Here is a 21137-nt window from a genome sequence, read left to right on the forward strand (position 1 = left end):
TTTACCTGATTTTTCCTGGGTTTTTTCCTATTACTTTCCAGGTTTTATTCCTCTTTCTTTTCTGGATTTTCCCCAATTTTTCCAAGTTCTTTCCCAGTTTTTTTTTCTGATTTCCCCAATATTCTTTCCAATTTTCCCTGTTTTTTCATGATTTTTCCTTCTTTTCCTATTTTTTCCTGATTTTTTCCCCATTTTTTCTGATTTTTCCCAAATTTTTTCCACTGTCTTTTCCTGATTTTTCCCCATTTTTTTCACATTTTTTCCTTGAGTTTTCTCTTTTTTTCCCAAAAATTTTTCATGGTTTTCCCCAATTTTTTGTCAAATTTTCCCCTGTTTTTCCCAATTTTTTCCCAATTTATTCCCGATTTTTTCCTAATTTTTCCCTGATGTTTTTGAATTTCACCCTGATATTTTTCTGGTTTTTCCCTGAATTTTCCCTTCCATTATCCTTGAATTTATCCTGGACTTTTTTCCATTTTTTCCCCAATTTTCCAGTTTCCTTCGCATTCCCAGTCTAATCCTGGTCACTCCCAGTATGAGGCCAGTGGCCCCCAGTTGCTCCCTGTCAGTTCCAGTATGACCCCAGTAGCCTCCAGTGTGATCCCTGGGACTCCCTGTCTCTCCCAGTATATCGCAGTCAGCCCCAGCACGCTCCCAGTCATTCCCAGCTCCTCCCAGTTCCTCTCAGCATGATTCCAGTTGTTCCCAGCCACTCCCAGTCAATCCCAGTATGATTCCAGTCACCCTCAGTGGGATCCCAGTCTCAGCCAGCATGGACCCAGCTGCTCCCACTGTGATCCCAGTATGATCCAAGTTGAGCATGATCCCAGAATAGTTGTAATTCTTCCCAGTTCCTACCAGTATGATCCCAGTTGTCCCTGGAATAGTCCCAGTCCATCACAGCATGGTCCCACTCACTCCCAGTTTCCCCCACTGTGGTTCCAACTGTTCCCAGTATGGTCACAGTCACTCCCAGTATATCCCAGCTGCCCTCAGCATGCTTGTACTCATTCCCAATCATTCCCAGTTACCCCAGTAAGGTTCCAGTTACCCCAGTAGAAACCAGTCCCTGCCAGTGCTGCCACTCCTGGGATCCCCCAGCCCTCTCTGTGTTCCCCCCTCCCGCATCTCCCCAGAGGAGCCCCAAGGGCTGGCAGTCCCCAGCCAGGGTCCCCAGCCAGCCCCAGGTTGGATCTGCAGCCCCCAATTTTCCCAGTTTCCCTCTCCTTTTCCCCGGGCCGGGTTCCCCCCGTCCCCAGCGGGTGGGAGCAGCGGAGAGCCCCGCGCTGCCCATCCCGACCTGTCCCGGCTCCATCCCCGCTCCTGCCGTGGGCTGTGAGGGGTTTGGGAACGGGGCACCGAGGGTGTCACTGCTCTTGGGGGAGGAGGAGGAGGGATGGAAGAGGAGGGATGAAGAAGGAGAGAGAGAAGGGATGGAAGTAGGAAAAGGAGGTGGGGTTAGGGAGGAAGAGGAGGAGGAAGGATGGAAGGGGAGGAGAGGGAGGAAGAGGAGGGACAAATGAGGATCAGGGAAAGGAGAAGGAACCACGAGGTCAAGCACTCCCCGAATTCATAGCCCCTCACCCCCCCATCCCACAGGTGACCAAGGAGGTGGAGCTCAGCCCAGATATCCTGGGGTATCCCTGGGTTGGATTTTTTCAGGGGGGATATTTAAGAATTAAGGACTCTAAAGCTGAGCGGAAAATCCTACTTTGGGGGACATTGGGGGGTCCCAGCATCCCTAAGTGGGGAGATGGAAACAGGGGGAACTTTTCAGATTCCTGGCACTCCCAGCAGCCTGGGGAGGGCAGGGACTGAGTAGGTGGGGAACCCTCAGTACAAGCGTGACCCTCAGCAGCTGGGACAGGGGGGAACCCCTGAACACCAAAGGGGAGAGACCAGAGATGGGGAACTCCTGGGAGGCATTTTCAGGGCTGAATCTTGGTGTTTGGGAGGTTTTTATGGGCCAGTTCTCCGGGTGAAGCTGGTGACTTCTAGAGATGGACTTGGGTTGAGGGACCTTCAAACTGAAGATACTCTTCCCCTGTTTTACCCAAACCAGGATTTCGCATTCCCAAATCTTGGCCCGATGCAAAAAGAGGCTGCGAGGAAGAGGAAGATGCCCCAGGACACCCAGGCAGGTGAGGAGGAAGTCAGTGCCCCTTTCCCCCTCTCTCCTGCTCCATCTCCCAGCCCAGCCTGGCCCCCGGCTGCAGGACAACCCCGCTGCCAACGCCGTCCTGCCGGGGACGCGCTGGGGGGATCTCCTTCCCCTTCCCTCTGGCACGGAGGCAAATCCCATCCTCTCCTTGTCCTTCCTCCCCCAGACAAGGAGCTGAGGATGGAGACCAGGGAGGACAAAACTCTGCAGCAGAACCTCATGGAAGAGGCCATTTTGAGCAGCTCCACAGTGCAGGAATCCAACGGGGAGGAAAAGCTGCAGAGATCCCGCAGGAGGAGGGGCTCCAAACCCATCCCAGGGTGCTCTGAGGAGGAAAGACCCACCCTGTGCCGGGAAGGCGGCCGGAGATCCAGCCAGGGCTCTGAGCTGGTGGTCCATGAGCAGGTTCAGGATGGGGAGAAGCCCTACAAGTGCTTGGAGTGTGGGAAAAGCTTCAGCCAGAGGAAAACCCTGATCCGCCACCGGATGATCCACACTGGGGAATGGCCCTACGAGTGTGGAGAATGTGGGAAGGGCTTCAGCTGCAGCTCCCACCTCATCATCCACCAGATGATCCACACTGGGGAGAGGCCCTACGAGTGTCCTGAGTGTGGGAAGAGGTTTCAGACCAGCTCCAATCTCCTCCAGCACCAGCGGATTCACACGGATGAGAGGCCCTTCCGCTGCCCTGACTGTGGGGAGGGCTTCAAGCAAAATTCTCACCTCATCACCCATCAGCACAGCCACACTGGGGAGACGCCCTACGAGTGTCCCCAGTGTGGGAAGAGCTTTAGAAACAGCTCTAATTTGACCATTCACCAGAGGACCCACACTGGGGAACGTCCCTATGAGTGTGAGGAATGTGGGATGACCTTCAGCCGGAGGTCCCAACTGATCATCCACCAGATGATCCACACTGGGGAGAGGCCCTACGAGTGTCCCGAGTGTGGGAAGAGGTTTCCAACCAGCTCCACTCTCGTCAGGCACCAGCGGATTCACACGGATGAGAGGCCCTTCCGCTGCCCCGACTGCAGAAAGGGCTTCAAGCACAACTCCCACCTCATCAGGCACCGGCGCATCCACACTGGGGAGAGGCCCTACGAGTGTCCCCAGTGTGGGAAGAGCTTCACCCAGAGCTCTAGCTTGACCAAACACCAGCGGAGGCACCAGTAAGGGAAGCCCTGCGAGTGCCCCAAGGGCAGGAAGAGCTTCGTGCGCTGCCCCAGCTCCATCCCCCATCAGAGGCCCCACATTGGGCAGAGCCCTGATGACCCACGTTCCCAGTGATCTGCATTGGGAACACACTGAGCTGGTGGTCATTTTATTTTGTTCCGATTATCTTTTGATTCATCTTCATCCCTTTAAAACAGAGAAAATTGGGGTAAAAGTCTACAAAGTCATCAAAGGCCTCTAGAGCCTCACATTTTACTAGTGCTTCAAGGTAATCTGGTATTCAGGGAAATACTTAGGGGTTGTGGAGCTATTTGGTGGAGTTTTCTCCAGTTTTTGGCACTCAAAGCAATGAGAGTTTGATCTGTCACCTCAAAACCACTCAATGCCACTGAAAACTGCACAGTCCCACTCAAAACTATTGGATTCCACAACTCCTCTGGGTGTGATGCCTCAAGTTTTAGCTTTCATATCTTTCATGTTTTGCACTGTCTTGGTTTGTAGTTTTGAACTTCCTGTTAAGTGTTAGTGAGCTCTCTTCACAGAGTAGGTAGACAAAACCATTCCTTTTCTAGCTTGATACCAAGGACAGCCGTTACAAGTTCCAGGCCCAAAAGCATAAACAAGGGTGGACTGAAGAGAGATAACAAGGACAGGACTTTGTCAACTGAAGCTGTAACTGGACAGTGAACCCAAATCTGCAGATGGACCTAAACTTCTAAAAATGTCAGAAATTGTGATGAGTTGTTTTTTTTGTTTTTTTGGTTTGTTTTTTTTTTTTACCATTTTTTGCTCTATTTTGGGTGTAACCCTGGCCAGGTTTTTGTACTGCCCAAGGTGTGTCCTTTAAGGCCATTTAATAAACTTTATTCTTAACTCTGTCCAGCCTCTGTTCTAGGTCAGCCTTCTGAAGGCATCAGGTGGAATGGGGTTGGAAGGGGACTGGGTGAAGTGGGATGGAGATCAGGAGGTGTGAGATGGGCATTGGGTGGGGCAGGATGGGTGGGATGGAGTTTGGGAGGTGTGAAATGGGGGAAATTTGGCTTGGGAAGGGGGTCTTGATATCCATCAGGGATGGGATGGGGTTGGGACTGGGGAGGTGGGGTGGGGTCTGCAATGAGACAGCCAAAGTTTGGGGGTGATGAAGCAGGGGGAGCTCATTACTGAGTGAGTTTTGTGTGAGGTGCCCCTGCCCAGGGAGGCAAGGATTTAGTTTCAAATGAATATTGTTAAAGTGAGAGGTGTGGGCAAGAGGGAATTCCATCCCTCTGCCTCAGAGGTTGGGCCCTGCAATCCCAGGAAGAAACTCCACCCTGGACCCCTCGTGGGGTGGCAGCTCAGGGATTTCTGATTGGGTTTGGGCCCCTGGGGTTTCTCCCTTGCTGTGTTCCCAGTGGTCCCTGATCTTGAACTCCACCCTGGTTCTCAAACCCCATCTCCCTGCCTCTGTTTGGGGCTGTCTCTGGATCTGAGTTTGTTCCTGAGCTGAATAAATGGTTTCCTGAGCAGAATCCCATCTCGTTGGTGTCCCATGCCTGTTCCTGCTAACTGTGGCCTCCCTGGACATGATCATGTGGCCCCAGAACGCAAGACCCCACAAAATCAAGACCCCCCCGAGACCTCAAAAAATCCCAAAATTCCCTAAAATTTGCCCAAATCCCCCCAAATTCCCTTAATTTTTCTAAAATAGCCTTTTTGTCCCCCTCCAGGACCAGGTGCCTTCGCTGGATCTCGAGGACACCCCCAGGAATTTGGAGGGGGTCTCTCCTCCCCTGCCACCCTCAAAAACCCACAGCTTTTGGGAAAAAAAAATTCCCCCAAATCCCTTAGATTCAAGGGGGAATTCCCCATTTTTGACACATTTTTGGGGGGTTCCTCCCCAAATTTTTCAGGTTTTTTGCCTCTTTGCCATTTATTTAATGGTTTTAGCATTTTTCAAAAAAAGCTTTTTTGTGGTGGTTTCCCCAATTTTTTTAGTGGTCCCTTAATTTTTTTCTGGGGGCTCGACCCCTCCCGCAATTTTACCTTCATTCCCCTACCCCCAAATTGAGGTGAGGGTGTCTTTTTTTTCTGTTCTTTTTTACCTTTTTCCCTTTTTTTTTTTCTTTTTTCCTCTTTTTTTTTATTTATGTGCACTTAATTTGGGGGAGCTGAGGGGCAGGAATTTTGGGGAGCAGTTGCCTGGGGGGGCTGCTGGAAAAGTTGGGAAGACCCCCTCTCTCCAAAAGAATGTGAAAAATCCTGAGAATTCTGGGATTTCCCCCCCTACACCCCTGCCCAAGGTGTGAAAAATGTGAAAAAAAATATATACATTTTCAGCTTTTTTGTTTATTCTTGGGGAGGGATTTGTGATTTTGGGGGGGGTTTTGAAGAAGGGTTGGTATTTTTTTGGGAGGTTCTCCCAGTTTTTGGGGGGAATTTGGGAGGAATTTGGGGGTTTGGAGGGAAATTTGGGGTTTTGGGGGTAAACTTTGGGGGTCCTGGGAGGAATTTTGGGGTTTTAGGGCAGGAATTTTAGGCTTTTTTTGTAACATTTGGGTGCTTGGGGAAAAATTTGGGGTTTTGGGGACAATTCTGGGTTTTTTAGGGGGAGGATTTGGGGTTTTGGGGAAAAAAAACTGGGTTTGGGGGGGGAAATTTGGGGGTTTTGGGGGGGAATTTGGAGTCCAGAGGGGAATTCTGGGGAGAGGGGATTTGGTTGTTTAGTAGGATCCCTGTATTTTTGGGGAGGAATTTGGGAGTCTTGGGGGGGGGGGGAATTTTTGCGATTTGGGGTGTAATTTGAGGGTCTTGAGGGGGATTTGGGATTTTGGGAGGATTTGGTGGTTTTGGGCGAAAATTTGTGGAGTGGGGAGAATTTTGGGGGTTTTGAGAAATTTGGGGGTTTTGGGGAAACATTTGGGATATTTGGGGGGAAATTTGGAGTTTTGGGGGGGGATTTTGAGTCTTGGGAGGATTTGGGACTTTTGGGGGGGCATGGGGGTTTTGGGGTTTTTAGGGGGATTTGGGAGAAATTTTGGGATTTTGGGGGAGAAATTTGGTGGTTTTGGGGGGAAATTCTGGGGTCCCAGGGGTGTTCTGATTGTGGTAAGGGGATTTGGGGAGGATTTTTTGGGTTTTGGGGCAATTTCCATTGATGGGGAGGGGCATTTTGGGGAGGCATCCTGAATTTGGAGAGGGGTCTCAAGGGGGATTCCCCATTTTGGGGCAGGGTTTGGGGTGGATTTGGGGGGATTTTCCAGCGATGGGGAGGCATCTCAGGGGTGGGATCTGGGGAGGGGTCTCATCAGGGCACCATCCTGAGCTGGAAGCGGGGGGGATGTTGGGAGTGGAATCTGGGGAGGATCTGGGCGGAGATTTTCCAGCCATGGGGAAGGGTCCCGATCCTGGGACAGTTCCTGAATTTGGGGAGCAGTCTGGAATTTGGGGGGTCTCATTGGGGCAGCAGGAGGGGCTGGAAGCGGGGCACGATGTTGGCAAAGCCGCTCTCCAGGGGGGCTGTGGGCAGCTCCTCGGGGGGTGCCGGGGGTCGCGGCCGCAGGCGCTGCAGCAGCGAGGTCAGGAACAGGAACAGCTCTGCCCGCGCCAGCGCCTCCCCCAGGCACAGCCACTGCCCTGTGGGGAGGGGGCGTCAGCACCGCCCCACCCCAAAGGGTCGGGGGTCCCAAAAGGGTCGGGGGGTCCCAAAAGGGTCTGGGGGTTTCAGGGATTGGGGATTCCAAAAGGGCCGAGGGGATTCCAAAGGGTCTGGGGACTCTGGGGGCTACGGGATCCCAAAAGGGTCTGGGGTCCCAAAAGGATCTGGGCTACCCCAAAAAGGGTCTGGGGGGTCCCTAAAGGGTCTGGGAGCTTTGGGATTGGGGTCCAAAAATGGTCTGGGGGTTTCAGGGGTCGGGGATCCCAAATGGGTCTGGGGTCCCCACCCCGAGGAATTTTGGGATTCCAAAAGAATGTAGGGCCCCACCACAAAGGAATTTGGGGATTTTTGGGATTCCAGAAGGATTTAGGACCCCACCCCAAGGATTTATGGGATTTTTGGGGTGTGCCCACTGGCCGAGAAGGGCACAAAGGCTTCGTTGCGCTGGAACTGACCCTGCTCATCCAGGAAGTTCCCAGGGTCAAATTTTGGGGGTTTTTGAAGGATTTGGGGTTGTATAGGACTGAGCTCAGCAGGGGGTAAATGTCTGTGTCCTGTGGGGTCAAGTGTGGGGCCAGAAGAGTCATTTGGGGTCAGGTGAGGGTTCAGAGTTGTCCTTTAGAGTAATTTGGGGTTATTTGTGGTAATTTGGGGTCATTGGTGTCATTTGGGGTTACTAGGGTGTAAGAGACAGTCTGAAGTTACCCTCATCTGCCTCACAACCATCGCAAGAACAGAGACCGAGACCCTGAAGACCCTGAGGGACTTTGTGCAGGGGTTCTGGCCTGGTTGAGGTGGAAGCTTGCCAGGTGATGGTTTGCAGGTGTGCTTGTTGTGCTCTCAAGGTACACTGCCTTCATTCCTGCTGCTGAGCAGGGACTTGTAAGGAGCGGCCTGTTCTGTACCTTACACCTGCTTCCCAGAGCAAGGGGGCTCATCACAACAGCCGAGGAATTTCCCCACCTCTTGGCCAGCTGCCCCTTGCTTTGAAACAGACTGTAAAAATGACTTTTCCAAGTTACTTTCTTCAAGAGAGATCTCCCCACAGAAGAAGACACCAGCGACCTTGTCTCGTCTGTTGGTAGCTATAACCCCCTCTTTTCTCTCTTTACATTGGCTCTTTACCCCTCTCTCTCCCTCTCTCTCTCTCTCTCTCCCTCTCATCTATCACATAGCCCCTGTTGCTGGCACTAAAATAAAGGTGCATTAGTGCTGTTGTGATTTAAACTGAAATCCCTGGTGTCCTTTTTGCACTCTGAGATCAAACAAACCTCTCACGACTCCCACTTGTGTTAGGGGATCGTGACACTCAGGAGCGGGGTGACCCAAGGTGTGGCTTAGAGCAAATGCTCCACAGCACAAGGATATTGGTAGGCATATGATGGAGGCAAGGATGAGGAGGAGACCTCCAGTATGGGTTCCAAAGGCTTTTACTCGGCAAAAATGTATACTCTGCTCAGTTTTGGGCGCTTGTCTTACAGCAGCTAGAGAAACTTGCTTTAAGCAAAAAGGTGAGGAAAGAACTAGAATGGACTCCTTTCAAAACCCAGTTGAAATTTTGCAAAAACAATCAGATGAAGAAAGGAATGAGATCCATCTGTTGCCAGTGGCCCAAAGAGAGGAATGGGTTAAAAATTCAAAGAATGCTTACTCACCAAAGAAACAGTGGAGAGGGAAACCCTTCTCATTAATCAAATTTACCCTCAAAAAGAACTAACTGATGAAAAATTGTGGGGAGCACTGCTGTCCTAGCTTGAAACCTTTAATTAAAACAGAATATAATCATATAAATGAAGAAGATCTTGATTTGCATACAATCACTAAAGAAATCCCGTACACTGCTGCTGAATTGGCTGAGCTGAAAAAGGAGCACGGGCGTCTCCCTCACGAGTCAGAGACAGAACACATACTGCATCTCTCACCGGAGGAGATCAGATTTGACTGACAGAACAAGAAGCCAGTGGGTACTGGGGACATGGGGTCTTCTCAACAGCAGGAGACAGATGTAACCCGTGGTCCCTAACTCAGCACGCAGCTCATTGGGCAGCAGGGCTTAATCCATTGGAAAGGGGAGACCCTGGAGCTATAGTTGGTACTCCTGACCAACTACTGCAAGACATGCACAAAGCTGCCTGCTTGCAAATGATACATGACAGAAAATTAACTACTGGCTATGAATCACCAATGCAATTACCTGTGAAATGATGACCCCTTTAATTCGAGCCCTTCCAGAATCACATAAACCTACAGCAATTTTCCTTCAAAAAACCATAGCAGCTAGAACTCCTGTTGTTGGCACTAAAATAAAAGTGCACTATTGCTGTGATTTAAACTGAAATCCCTTTGTTTCCTTTTGCACTGTGAGATCAAACGAATATCTCATGATTTCCGCCGGTGTTAGCGGATCATGACAGAGCCCTCAGCAATCCAGGCAGCAACACAGGCAGCAGGACACAGAGGGCACTTCCTGGCTGGGACAGGGCTTGTGGCTTCAGCAGAACCACCAAAGGCCAAGGGACTTCTGGCCATTTTCCCTGCACCACTGCATGCCTGGGCAGCTTGCAGAGCACAAGCCCCCTTTTCCCACTCTTCCCCTATGCCCCACACACCCTGGGCAGCAAAAGAAAGCTCCTGGGAGTCTGACTATTATAATATATCCTATATTATTTACATAGTAAAGCAAAACAAAAAAGAAAAGAACAATCTTTGAAGGAAACAAAGTCCCTGCTGGCTGCTCATGTGGCCCCAGCAGACACAGCCTCCCAGATCAGCTCTCTGCAGAGCTCCAGCAGCGCAGCCAGCTGAGGCCCGACAGACGAGGCCGTGACCTCCATGCCCTGCGGAGCTGATCTCGCAGCCTCTGGAAGGTGGAGATAGGAGCATGGTCTCCTGCCCTGAGAAGGCACAAAGTCTGAAGTGCCAGGCTTCCAACCTCCAGGCTGCTGTCACATGCTGTGTCTTCAAGGGCTGGAAGAGAGAAGAACAGAGCCACGGTCAGATCCCAGACTTGCGGGGGCCCACGGAGAGCCCCCTGCCAGGGCCATCCCAGCCGGCTCTTGCCATGGCCAGCAGGGAGCAGGGACCGAGGGGATCAGCCCGAAGCTGCGGCCACGAATGCCCCACGTGCCCCTGAAATCTCGGTGTGCTCTGCCCACGCCACCCCTCATCCACACAGGGAGCAGAGCCCTCCACAGCCAGGCCAGGGCTTGCAGCTGCCCCCGACAGCCCCGCTGACAGCCCGCTGCCCTCACTCACCCTCACAAATGAGCAGCATCTCTTTCTTCTGCCCCCTCAGGTGCTGCCCGGCCATCCCTGGGAACACAGAGCCTGTCAGGGCCCCGGCGGCACAGCTCCCTGCCAGCGGCGCTGCCAGCCCTGTGGCCACACGCCCTCCCGCCCCGGCAGGGCTCAGCCCGGGCCCTTGCCGCATCCAGACTCAGCCCAAGGGCACGGCTGCCAGAGGCCGGCAGCAGCCCCGAGGGCAGCCGGGGCTCCAGGGCGCCGGGCCCGGGTGCCGCTGCCGGGGCAGCAGCCATGGCCGGGGCCGAGCTGCGGCGGGGCGGGGAGGGAGCCCGGGTTCGTGGCTCACCGATGAACCTGATGGCCGCCTCTCGCAGGGGCTCCTGTGGGCTCTGCAGGTACGGCAGGGCCCGGCGCAGCTGCTCGGCCGCTCGGTTCCTGTCCTGTGCCAGCTGGAGAGAGCGGCAGGAGGGAAGGGTTGGTGCGGGCTCTGCCCCTCGGCCGGGCACTGCCTGCGGCCAGCCCCGGCCTCCCGTGCCCGCCCAGCCCTGAGGCCCGGCCAGCAGCCGCTGGCGCCGGGCTCTGGAGGGGGCAGAGGGCCGGCTGCTGCCCGGGGAGCCGCGGTGCCGCCCTGCCCCGCAGCCCCAGTGGGCCAGGGCTCCATGGGCACACGGCTCGGGGCCACAGGAGCCTGGAGAGAAGCCGTGCTGCTCCCGGGTGCAGCACCGGGCAGGGGCGCAGCTGCCAGCCCCACACACTGGGCACCGGGGACAGGGAGCTTCTCCAGGCTGAGGCTGGGCCGCCCAGGCCGTCCTTACCAGGCCTTCACTGAACTTCCAGAGTTTCTTATCCAGCTGCAGCATCTGTTCAATATCTCTCCTCTTCAGGAATCTGGCTGAAGAATGCAGCGTTTCCTGGGACACCTGGAGAGCAGCAGAGACTGGAGATGGCCCCACAAGCCCAGGCACAGGACCCGCATTCGTGTGCCAAGGCCTGGAGGTGCCAGGGCAGGAGGCAGCCGAGCCCTCTCCCAGGGTGCCACCGGCAGCCCAGGTGTCCTCACCTCTGCCACATGCTGGTTCTGCTCATGGCAGTGGAAGAAGAGTGGGAGCAGGCTCTGGCACACGTGTGACTTCAGGGCCTTTCTTCCCTCTTCCATTAATAAATCTATCATCTTTTTAAATACAGACATGGAGCACAGCTGCACCTGGCTATCATCCTGTATGAAAGGAAGGAAAAAAGACTTCAGCACTGGGTGCTTCGGGCCCCCTTTGGTCTGGCCTGTGAATACACAGGGCACAAAGTGTCTGGGCAGCACCCAGTGGCCGTGGCTGAGGGCACAGAACCTTACATTGTCAAACAGTGGCAGGAGCACCTCAGCCAGCTGCCGGGCTATGGGGATGGCTATCGGGGCACTATTATACAGGAATAAATATTTGAGTAGAACCATGGTCATCCTGACCACGTCACGATCATTTTCCTGCAGGAGCTCCAGCAGGTTTTCAGTCAGGCTCCACATTTTCTTGGCCTGTGGGGAAGAGAAGTCTGTGAAACCCCATCCTGCTGCTGCAGGGCCCAGAGGCCAAAGGCTGGTCCTAAAGCACTCGGGCAGCTGAGCCAGGAGGCAGGAGAGCTGGGAGCAGCTGCCTCAGTGTCTGAAGCTCAGCTAAGCCCAGGGACTGCGTTCCCCATCCCTACGCTGCCCGCATGGCTTCAGCCACTGCCCCCTTCTCACCATCAGGGGATTCTTGCCAAGCACTAGGAGGCCTCTGAGTGCCAAGCGTTGCCTCTCCCTGCACTCGCTCTGCAGATGGTTTGACAGGATGTCCAGGATGCTGTCAGTGCATTCAGTCAAGTCCAGGCACTCCAGGACCTGAAAGGCACAGGGCAGTGACAGGGGAGCTGGCTGGCAGGAGGCTGGAACCACACAGAGCTGGGCCCTGGCAGCAGCACAGAGCACGGGCAGCCAAATCCCAGGCAGCTGCAGCTGTGAGAGGTCAGAGAGCTGGAAAGCAGCTGGCCTTCAGGCTCACCTCTACAAGGAATGCCAGGGCAGCAAAATCCCAGAATGGCATCTCTTTGCTGAGCAGGCTGAGCAGGTAGAATGCTACCCCAGAACACAAGTGTACGGATGAAGAGCACATTTCTCTGAATGGAGGAAAAAGGAAGCAAAACTCTGAGCCAGTGGCAGCAAAGCTCTCCCAGGAATGACTCACAGAGGGCTGATCTTTCCCCACCAGCTTGCAAGGGGACATGGGCCCTTGGGGAGGTGGCAGCTCTGGGGCACCCTCCTCTCCCAGCCTTTTGAAGTCTCCTTGGTTGTTCCTTGGTGCCCACAACCACTGGGATGGTGTGGGTCACCTGGACACACAGGGCACAAATGCCAGAGGCAGTGGGGAGAAGGGGGTCTCACCTGGCCAGCAGACCCACGGCATAGTGGTGGGTGTCAGCACAGAGCAGCGTGTCCCAGCCACACTTGCGTTCCACTTCCAGAACCACATGCTCACACCGGAGAAGGCAGAGCAGGGACTTCAGGGTCTGCACTGCAAACCTGTGTGCACAGCAAGGCCCACGTCACGCTGGGAGCACGGGCTCCTGCCATGGGGACATGGCAGGGACAGGAGGACTGGGATGGAGCACCTGCTGGGGCTGGTGGCAAGGCTGTGCTGCTCTTGGCATCCCTTCCAGAAGGTATCAACTTCCTCTGGCATATCCAAAGTGCTGAAGAACACTTGGAAGAGCAGATGCACAAAGAGGTGGGGGAAATACCCATTCACTACACGTGGGACACAGGGCACCTGAAGGAACTTCCACATCACCACAGTTGCCTGCAGAGGACAAAGCACCCTGAGACAGAGCTCAGTGCCGAGGTGTCTCTGTGGCAGGGCCTGAGCGTGGCAGGGAGAGGCTGGGGGAGACACAGGGGGAGCATCGGGCCTGGTGCCCCTGAAGCTGCCCCTAGGCCAGGTTTGAGCCCAGTGCCTGAGGCAGGGAGATGCAGTGGGGGAAGGAGGAAACAGAGCTGCTGAAGACACGGCTGGCCATGGGGTGAGCAAAGGCCAGTTGCAGAAACTCACAGCCAGGGCAAAGACACCCGTGTTGTCCCCGTCGGAGGTGCACGTGCTGTGCTCTGGCCAGTTCCCCAGCACATCCAGGAGTATCTGCACCACTGGCTCCACAGTCCTGCTCGAGCACATGATTGTCTTCCACATGGTCATGGCAGCTCTGTGGGGTGACAGCTCTGTCTCAAGGGGGTCTCAGACACATCCCCGTGGCCTGGGCAGCAGTGGGGGGGGGAGCTGGCTGCCAGCTCTGCCTCTGCCCGCTGCCCCTCACCAGCAGCAGCACCCAGGCAGCCCAGCCCTGCGGGGACAGGGCCCTGAGGGGGCATGGCATGGCAGCAGGCTCAAGGGCTGATGTAGCAGGGCTGGGAAAGGTCCCAGGTACACAGGACCCTGGAAGTCTCTGTTGGTCAGATGCCTGGGCCAGACTGTGCAGGCTGATGGGCTGAGGAGCCCTGAGCCCTCTGGGCACATGGGCCCCGTACCTGTCACACGCTGGGGCCACACGGAGGAGAGCAATGACCACATCAGCGGGCTGCGCCTCAGTGAGATCCAACAGGGCCTTGTCCAGCTTGTGCTCAGCAGACTCATTGGCCATGAGCCACTGGTGGATGTACCTCACCATGGCAGGCACCTGGAGAAGGCACAAGGGGAGACTTGGAAAGCTGCCACAGGGAGTCAGGAATGTCCCCAGCTTCCCCAGAGAAGTGCTTCCCTTCTCGCCACGCTGCAATGGCCTCAAAGGCTTAGAGTGATCAGCAGGTGTGGCTTGGGAGGCCAAGCCATCCCTGGAGGATCAAACCCTGGCCACAGGCTGCTTACTTGCTCTGGAATGGAAACACCCTCCTCCAAAATCAATTCCAGCATGGCAGCACTGGTGTCGGTGGTGTAGACATCACCGTTTTCCATGGACCCAGAGCCCATGGCACTGGTCTCTTCCTGCCAAATGCACTTGATGAATTTGCAAGTTAGGCAGGAGAAGGAAGGGTGGGAAGAGAGGGATATTGCATGGAGAGCTCCAAGCATGGTGCTGGGCTGAGCAGTGCCAGCAGGCCCAGCCCAGGTGGGGATGGCTGCAGGTACCTGCGCTGTTCTGCGGAAGTGGCCACCAGCAAGGTCCTGCTCTTGTGTCTGGTCCATGGCTGCATCTGTCAAAGAGCAGCCAGAGCTGAGGGGCTGTGGGAGAGGCCGGAGAACACAGCCCAGCCCTGCACTCCCCAGGCAGGGACAGCCCTGGGATGCCCCAGGGGATGGAGTGTGGCCATTGCTGGGGGGGTAGCCCCAGGCTTTCTTCCATCCTTTCTGTGGGCACATCCCCAGAGGATGGGAAGGGGCGGGAGGGGACGGAAAGGGACAGGACGTGATGGGATGGGATGTGGCCAAGCTGGCCACGGGCTGAGCCCTGATGCTCAGTTCTGCCACTCACCCTCCTGCAGTGGCTGGAACTCCTGCACCTCTTCAGTGTCCTGTGCTGGGGTAGCTCCAGGGCCTTCTTCTTCCTCCTCCTCCACCCAGGCCAACTTGGGCACTCTTGGGGGTCGCTGCTCCATGGCAGTGACTGGATTTATGGTACTTGCAGGAGGGATGGCTCGGAAAAGCTCCGAGTCTGCAAGTCCTGCAGTCGTGCCTGGAAGGCGCCTGCAAGACTGAAGTCCTGGCAAGACTGCAGGACAGCAAGTCCTGCACTCGGGTCTTGAGGGCTCCTGCCACAAGGACAGGAGGCTCCTCGTCAAGGATGGTGCTCTGGTCTCAAGGGCAGCGACTGCAGGGATGGGCGATGCCTCAGGAAAGCTCCGGGGCACCAAGTCCCACAGTCTGCCCTCAAGGGCACCTGCAGAAGAGAAACCTCAGCAAGGCCACGGGTCAGCAATTCCTGTGGTCTGGCCTCGAGGTCACCTGCAGGAATGACGGCTCAGAAAAGCTCCGGGTCCGACACAAACGAGTGCGCTGTGCGGGGGCTCCTCACAGCACCGCTCTGGCGCGTCCTGTCCCGTCGCATGCACTGGGCACTGTGGCGTGGCCCTGTCACCGCCAGCTCCTATGTCACCACATGTCACAAAGGGCCCTTTGACACCCTGTCCATTTCCATCCCATGGTGACCATATGTCACAAAGGGCCCTTGCACACACTGCCACATGCCCTGGTTTCACCCCCATCCCCCCCCTAAGTGGCCCAGGTTGGAAGGAATCCCTTGCCCAAAGTGTCTAAGACAGCCTGACAGGATCTTTAGGAACACCTCAAACCATCAGCAAACGCTGCCCTGCTCTGCAGGCTCAGGGCAGCAGAAGGAGCCCCCAGGGCTGCCGACGCAGCCGCAGCAGGAAGGGAACGGGGCCTTGCACAGAAGCTGGCACGGCCTCCTTGGGACACGTCCTGGCTGGTAGCCATTCCAAACTCACAGGTGTGACACAGACAAGGAACATCTGGTCCAAGGCACGAAGAGTCCACTAGAATGTATTTTAGCACATTAGAAAGACTTGGGAGGAATCCCAGAGGGTCATTTTTTGAAGCAAATGATCGGATTAAATACTGTAACCAACGGTAGGCTTGGTAAAAATTAGAAGGTGGTGAAAATGGACTGCCTAATGGAACTTTAAATGATCATCCACTGTTACAGTTGATGTTATTTTTAAGAAAAAAAGACAAATGAGACCAAGTGATATGTGCAGACACATTTTTTTACCCTGAAGAATAAACCTGAGTGGCACCAAGAATATGGCTTTGATTTGGACCCCCAGGAGACTTTGGTCCTTCCTTTGGAAAGAGATAACAGGTGGAAAATAAAGAGATGTTGTTCAGCGTGTAGTTTAGGGCAGAGATGTTTGAAATTGGCAAAAAAGCGCAAGGAAGACACTGTTATAGATGTCCAAGACTCACAGCCAAGTTATTCCACGCCAGCTCTACCTTCCCCCTCAAGCAACCACTCCTCTCCCTCAATTAAATGACAGTGAGAATGAGATGAATAATCCTGGTGAGGGGACAAGTTTGGGGATGCCAGTGACAACATGTATAAGGAATAAAACCAAGAAAGCTTTGCCTTTAGTCACCCCCTTAAGGCAAGTAGTGGGTCCCACAGGAGAAGCTGTGTGGGTGAAGATCCCCTTTTCTACTGGTGACCTGAATAACTGGTAGGAAGAAGTTCATAATTATAGAGAAAACCCTAGCAAAGTGGCAAAAAGATTGGAGTTAATAGTCAAGAACTGAGACCCAGACTAAGGTGATTTCATGATGACAGCGCTAAGGAAAACAGATAAAGAGTTGGTGATGAAGATGGTCAGAGCACATGGGCAGGGAGAAATTGCTAGTGGAGCCTTACAAGGTACAGTGGACCAGTTGTTTCCTATTGTAAACCCTTTGTTGGACCCAAATGATGCAAAGAACTATGAGATGTTAACTAGATACTGGGAACTGTGGGGGCCGAGGAAGCAGCCAATACTGTAGCCACTCTCCCCTGGAGGAAGAGCCCATAGTAGGCTTTCACTTACCACTCTCCCCCAGAGGCTAAAGGCCTCGATGGGGAGCTTTTATTTTTACAGCCACATGTTAAGTGGTTCCCAACATGTCTTTCCCCCTGTATGCATATTATTTTTACCCTGTTGGCCCTTCCCCCTTGTTCCGCCCCTGAATCCTCTGACCATTGTCCCTGTTGCTCCACCCCACCCCCTGCTTTTCCTATATAATCCCTGCTCTCACTGAGCCCAGGCCAGTTGTTGTCTCTGGGACCCTTCTGGAGAGAAGAATAAAGACCTCCTTGGAACCCCACACGGTGCCTCCCGTCTCTTTTCTTCGGCAGCACCCGAGGAACAGCGGCCATTCCAAAAGCCCTTTGAAGGGCTCGCAGCTGAATCACGGGGGCAAGGGAAGCGTGCCTGTGCGCCCAGGGGAAGTGCCACAGGAGACGCTTCCCTGGGAAGGTCGCGGCACCCTGACCACCTCCGCTCACTGCGACAAGTGGTGCCCCAACAGGGAGCTCTGCCAGCGGTTCCCTGGTTCCCTGGATCCCGGGAGAAGCGTCTCCTGCAGCACCAGCTGCAGAAAGCAAGTCACTCTCGGGTCTGTCACTTCCCTGAGGAAACCCCCTCGCATTTTAGCAAGGGCTATCCAAGGGGACACCAGGACCCTCCTAGGACCATCCAGGGAGCGAGGAGAAGATTTCCCCAAGGACCAGTCGGTGGGTGACACCGCACCCAGCAGTTTTTGTTTACCCAGTGGAGGTGGAAAAAGCTGCTAAAATCAGGATTTGGCCTTTCTGGGAGGGTTTTGGAGCCAGTTTTATTCCCACGGGGAACAAAATCCTTTCGAGTTTTAACCAATCCCTTTGGAATGCTGCACATGGCTCACCTGGGCTGGGAAAAAAATCTGGGAAAATCGTAGACTTCCCACTTAACAGCTCCATCCCTTTGGAATGCTGCACATGGCTCACCTGGGCTGGGAAAACCTAGAAAAATCCTGGAACACACACCTGAGGGAGGGGTTTGTTAATCCTGGCTCATCCCAGGAACTTCTATTCCTCAATCCAGAAGGGATGGGTTAGGGAGTCCCCCAGTCTGGGAGTGCCTATGACACCTCCTAAAAAACTATTTCCTTGCTTTTCCAATTCCAGGAATGAAATTCCTGGATTATTTTCCATCAGAAAATGGGGTTAATTAAAGTGCAGCTTTTTCCACCAGCATTTCAGTCCTCGTCATTCTGGCAGTTCCACCAATCCCTAACCCAGGTGCGATTCAGAGGGTTGGGATTTCCTGGTCCTGAGCAACAACATCTGCAGTGGCACAGGAAACTCACAGCTCATGGGAACAAACTTTCTGTGTGTCTTCAGAGGCCACGACAACCCTGAGTGGTTTCCCTCCCGTCCCCCAGCCCTTCCTGGCCCCAGGGGCTGATGGCATTTGTGCTCCCTCAGGTTCATCTCCCCACAGCAGCACCATGGGGGTGCTGACGCCTGCTCTGGGCAGTGCAAACAGGGGCTCCTGAGCCAGTGCTGCCGTGTCTGTGCCTGCAAGGATGCAGCACCTCTCTGAGCTGGGGGAGAGGCCAGGGCTGCACAAGGGGGATGTTGTTGGCAGCTCCATGAGGACGCTCTGGGACACTGCCCTGGGGTGTCCAGCGCAGTGGGGATGGATCAGCCCCTGCTCTGCTGCTCCTTCCCATCTCCCCCAGGGACCTTGCAGAGCCCCAGCCATGCTGTTTGCCCTCAGCCTGCCCACGGCCACCCTGGGGCTGCTCACGGGGGTTTTCTGTGCTGAGCTTTGGCCTGGGCGTGTTCTTGAGAGAGCCTGGGCAAGGAGCCTGGAGCCCCCAGGCCCTGCCCTGAGGCGTCAGCGCTGCCCCAGCAGTGCCCATGGCCTGTCCCTGCTGCAGCCCCGGCACTGCCACCCCCAGGGCTGTGCCCGGCCCCGAGAGCACTCAGGCCCTGCAGCAACACCAGGGCCAGGAGGGCAGCGGGGCAGTGGCACGGGAGCAGCACTGGCAACACCAAGTGCTGCTGCTCCTGGGCACAGCTGCTGTGCCAGCACTGATCTGCCCCAGCTCTGCACACAGACACTGCTGCTGCAGCTCCAGAGAAGGGAACAAAAGGGGGATCTCTGGAGAAAACTTTGCTGGGAGATCCTTTAGTTCCTTTAAAACCACCAAGGGTGCAGTTCCTCATTGGCACAGTCTGTGGCCTCAGGGAAGGTGTAGGAAAATAAAATGAGAAATGGCACAAGCAATGACATATTTTTGCAGACACTATGAGAAAAATATAACAATGGGAAAGAAACAACCAAACCAACAGGAAGTACCAAAGATGACTTTTAATACAAGTGATATGGAGAAACTGGCCAGCAGTTTAATGTTTTTGAAATCATCCAGTCATCAGTGTCCACACTGCAGCCTTGAGCTCCTGGTTTCTCAAGCTGTAGATGAGGGGATTCAGGGCTGGAGGCACCATTGAGTACAGAACTGACACTGCCAGATCCAGGGATGGGGAGGAGAGTGAGGGAGGCTTCAGGTGAGCAAATGAGGCAGTACTGATGAACAGAGAGACCACAGCCATGTGAGGGAGGCAGGTGGAAAAGGCTTTGTGCCGTCCCTGCTCAGAGGGGATCCTCAGCACAGCCCTGAAGATCTGCACATAGGAGAAAACAATGAACACAAAACAGCCAAGTAGCAAACAGGCACTGACTGCAATGAGCCCAAGTTCTCTAGTGTAGGAATTTGAGCAGGAGAGCTTGAGGATCTGTGGGATTTCACAGAAGAACTGGCCCAGGGCACTGCCCTGGCACAGGGGCAGGGAAAATGTATTGGCTGTGTGCAGCAGTGAATAGAGAAAGCCACTGGCCCAGGCAGCTGCTGCCATGTGGGCACAAGCTCTGCTGCCCAGGAGGGTCTCGTAGTGCAGGGGTTTGCAGATGGACACGTAGCGGTCGTAGCACATGATGGTCAGGAGGAAATACTCTGTTGCAGCACAGAAAACCAAAAAAAATACTTGTGCCACACATCCTGTGTAGGAGATGTCTCTGGTGTCCCAGAGGGAATTGTGCATGGCTTTGGGCACAGTGGTGCAGATGGAGCCCAGGTCAGTGAGGGCCAGGTTGAGCAGGAAGAAGAACATGGGGCTGTGCAGGTGGTGGCTGCAGGCTACGGCGCTGATGATGAGGCCGTTGCCCAGGAGGGCAGCCAGGGAGATGCCCAGGAAGAGGCAGAAGTGCAGGAGCTGCAGCTGCCGCGTGTCTGCCCATGCCAGCAGGAGGAAGTGGCTGATGGAGCTGCTGTTGGACATTTGCTGTGGCTGCACATGGGGACCTGTTCATGGACAAAGGACAGTGGCAAGTCAGGAGAGGCTGCTTTGAGTCAAACCTGGGCCATTCCGTGTAGATTGTCCCGCTGGGATTCACCCACCCTTGTTCCTGCTCTGGGAAAACTTCACCCAGGTCCCTGACTGAGCTCCAGCTGTGCTGTCTGAGTGTGCCAGGAGCAGCCAGGCCTGTGCCTGGGGGCTCTCCAGGAGCCATCCCTGCCCTGCTGCCCTGGGTTTGTAGCCATGTGGCAGAGGGACAAGGCTGGAAATTCAGGATATGTCGGGGCATTACTCCTAATGCAGATAGGCCTCTTGCCATCTGCACACACACTTCTAAAGTATGGCAGGAGTTGGTTTTACAAATTGTTTTCCTACCCACAAATCATTCCTGGTTCTCTGAGGTCAGAAATCCCCAGCATTTCTGCTGCACTCAGAAATTCCCAATGAGAGATGTGAGAGGCAAAGGATTCCCTGTGCCTTAGGGAAGGTGAGGGGCTGGATGGGCTTGTTCCCAACTGCCCTGGGTTTCCACCTTTGGCTGGAATCAGAGCACAATCCCACTCCTGTGTCACCCTGGCATAAACCAGACCCTGCCCAGAGCAGAGGGATCCCTGAATGTCTCACCCTCTCTAAAGGTCTCTGGGCAAGGGCTCAGCACCCCCCTCTGCCAAGGACACTCACGGCTCCCTTGGCAGAGCCAACAGCATTTCCTCAGCTGTGGCATCTCTGCCCTTCCCCGTGGGACATTCAGGGAACTCTGAGAGGCTCTGGCACAGATTTGCAGCCAGGAGGGCAGCTCAGAGCTTGGAAGGACACAGCAAGGAGATCCCCAGGTGTTCCCATGATGGGATCTCAGGGAGGGAGGCTCAGCTCATTCCCCTTTCCCATGGACTGCTTTGCCCACAGCCCCACAGGTCACAGGGAAGCTGGGACACCCCATTCCCATGGACACACCTGCCTGGCAGCAATCCCAAGGGCAGGGCCTGACTCAGCTGCTGCAGATGGCAGAGGCTCCCTGAGAGCCCCAGATATCAATGACAATATCAGAGCAGTGCATTTAGGCTGTTTAGGAGGCTCCCAGCAGAG

The 21137-nt window shown here is 54.7% G+C and overlaps 1 protein-coding gene and 1 pseudogene across 1 annotated transcript; both read right to left on the reverse strand.

Moving 5' to 3' along the window:
- LOC131586325 (uncharacterized) overlaps positions 1-21137 on the reverse strand; it is a 1027770-nt pseudogene that overhangs the window by 997489 nt on the left and 9144 nt on the right.
- On the reverse strand, positions 19116-20033 carry LOC131586397 (olfactory receptor 14J1-like). Its single transcript, XM_058853228.1, has one exon. It carries the CDS (start codon positions 20031-20033, stop codon positions 19116-19118), a length of 918 nt encoding a protein of 305 aa, XP_058709211.1.

Source organism: Poecile atricapillus, chromosome 19 (assembly GCF_030490865.1).
Source record: "Poecile atricapillus isolate bPoeAtr1 chromosome 19, bPoeAtr1.hap1, whole genome shotgun sequence".
Taxonomy (NCBI): Eukaryota; Metazoa; Chordata; class Aves; order Passeriformes; family Paridae; genus Poecile; species Poecile atricapillus.

Bases quoted from the DNA above. Each gene is read 5' to 3' on its own strand.
- LOC131586397 (XM_058853228.1), bottom strand. From the start codon at position 20,033: ATGTCCAACAGCAGCTCCATCAGCCACTTCCTCCTGCTGGCATGGGCA.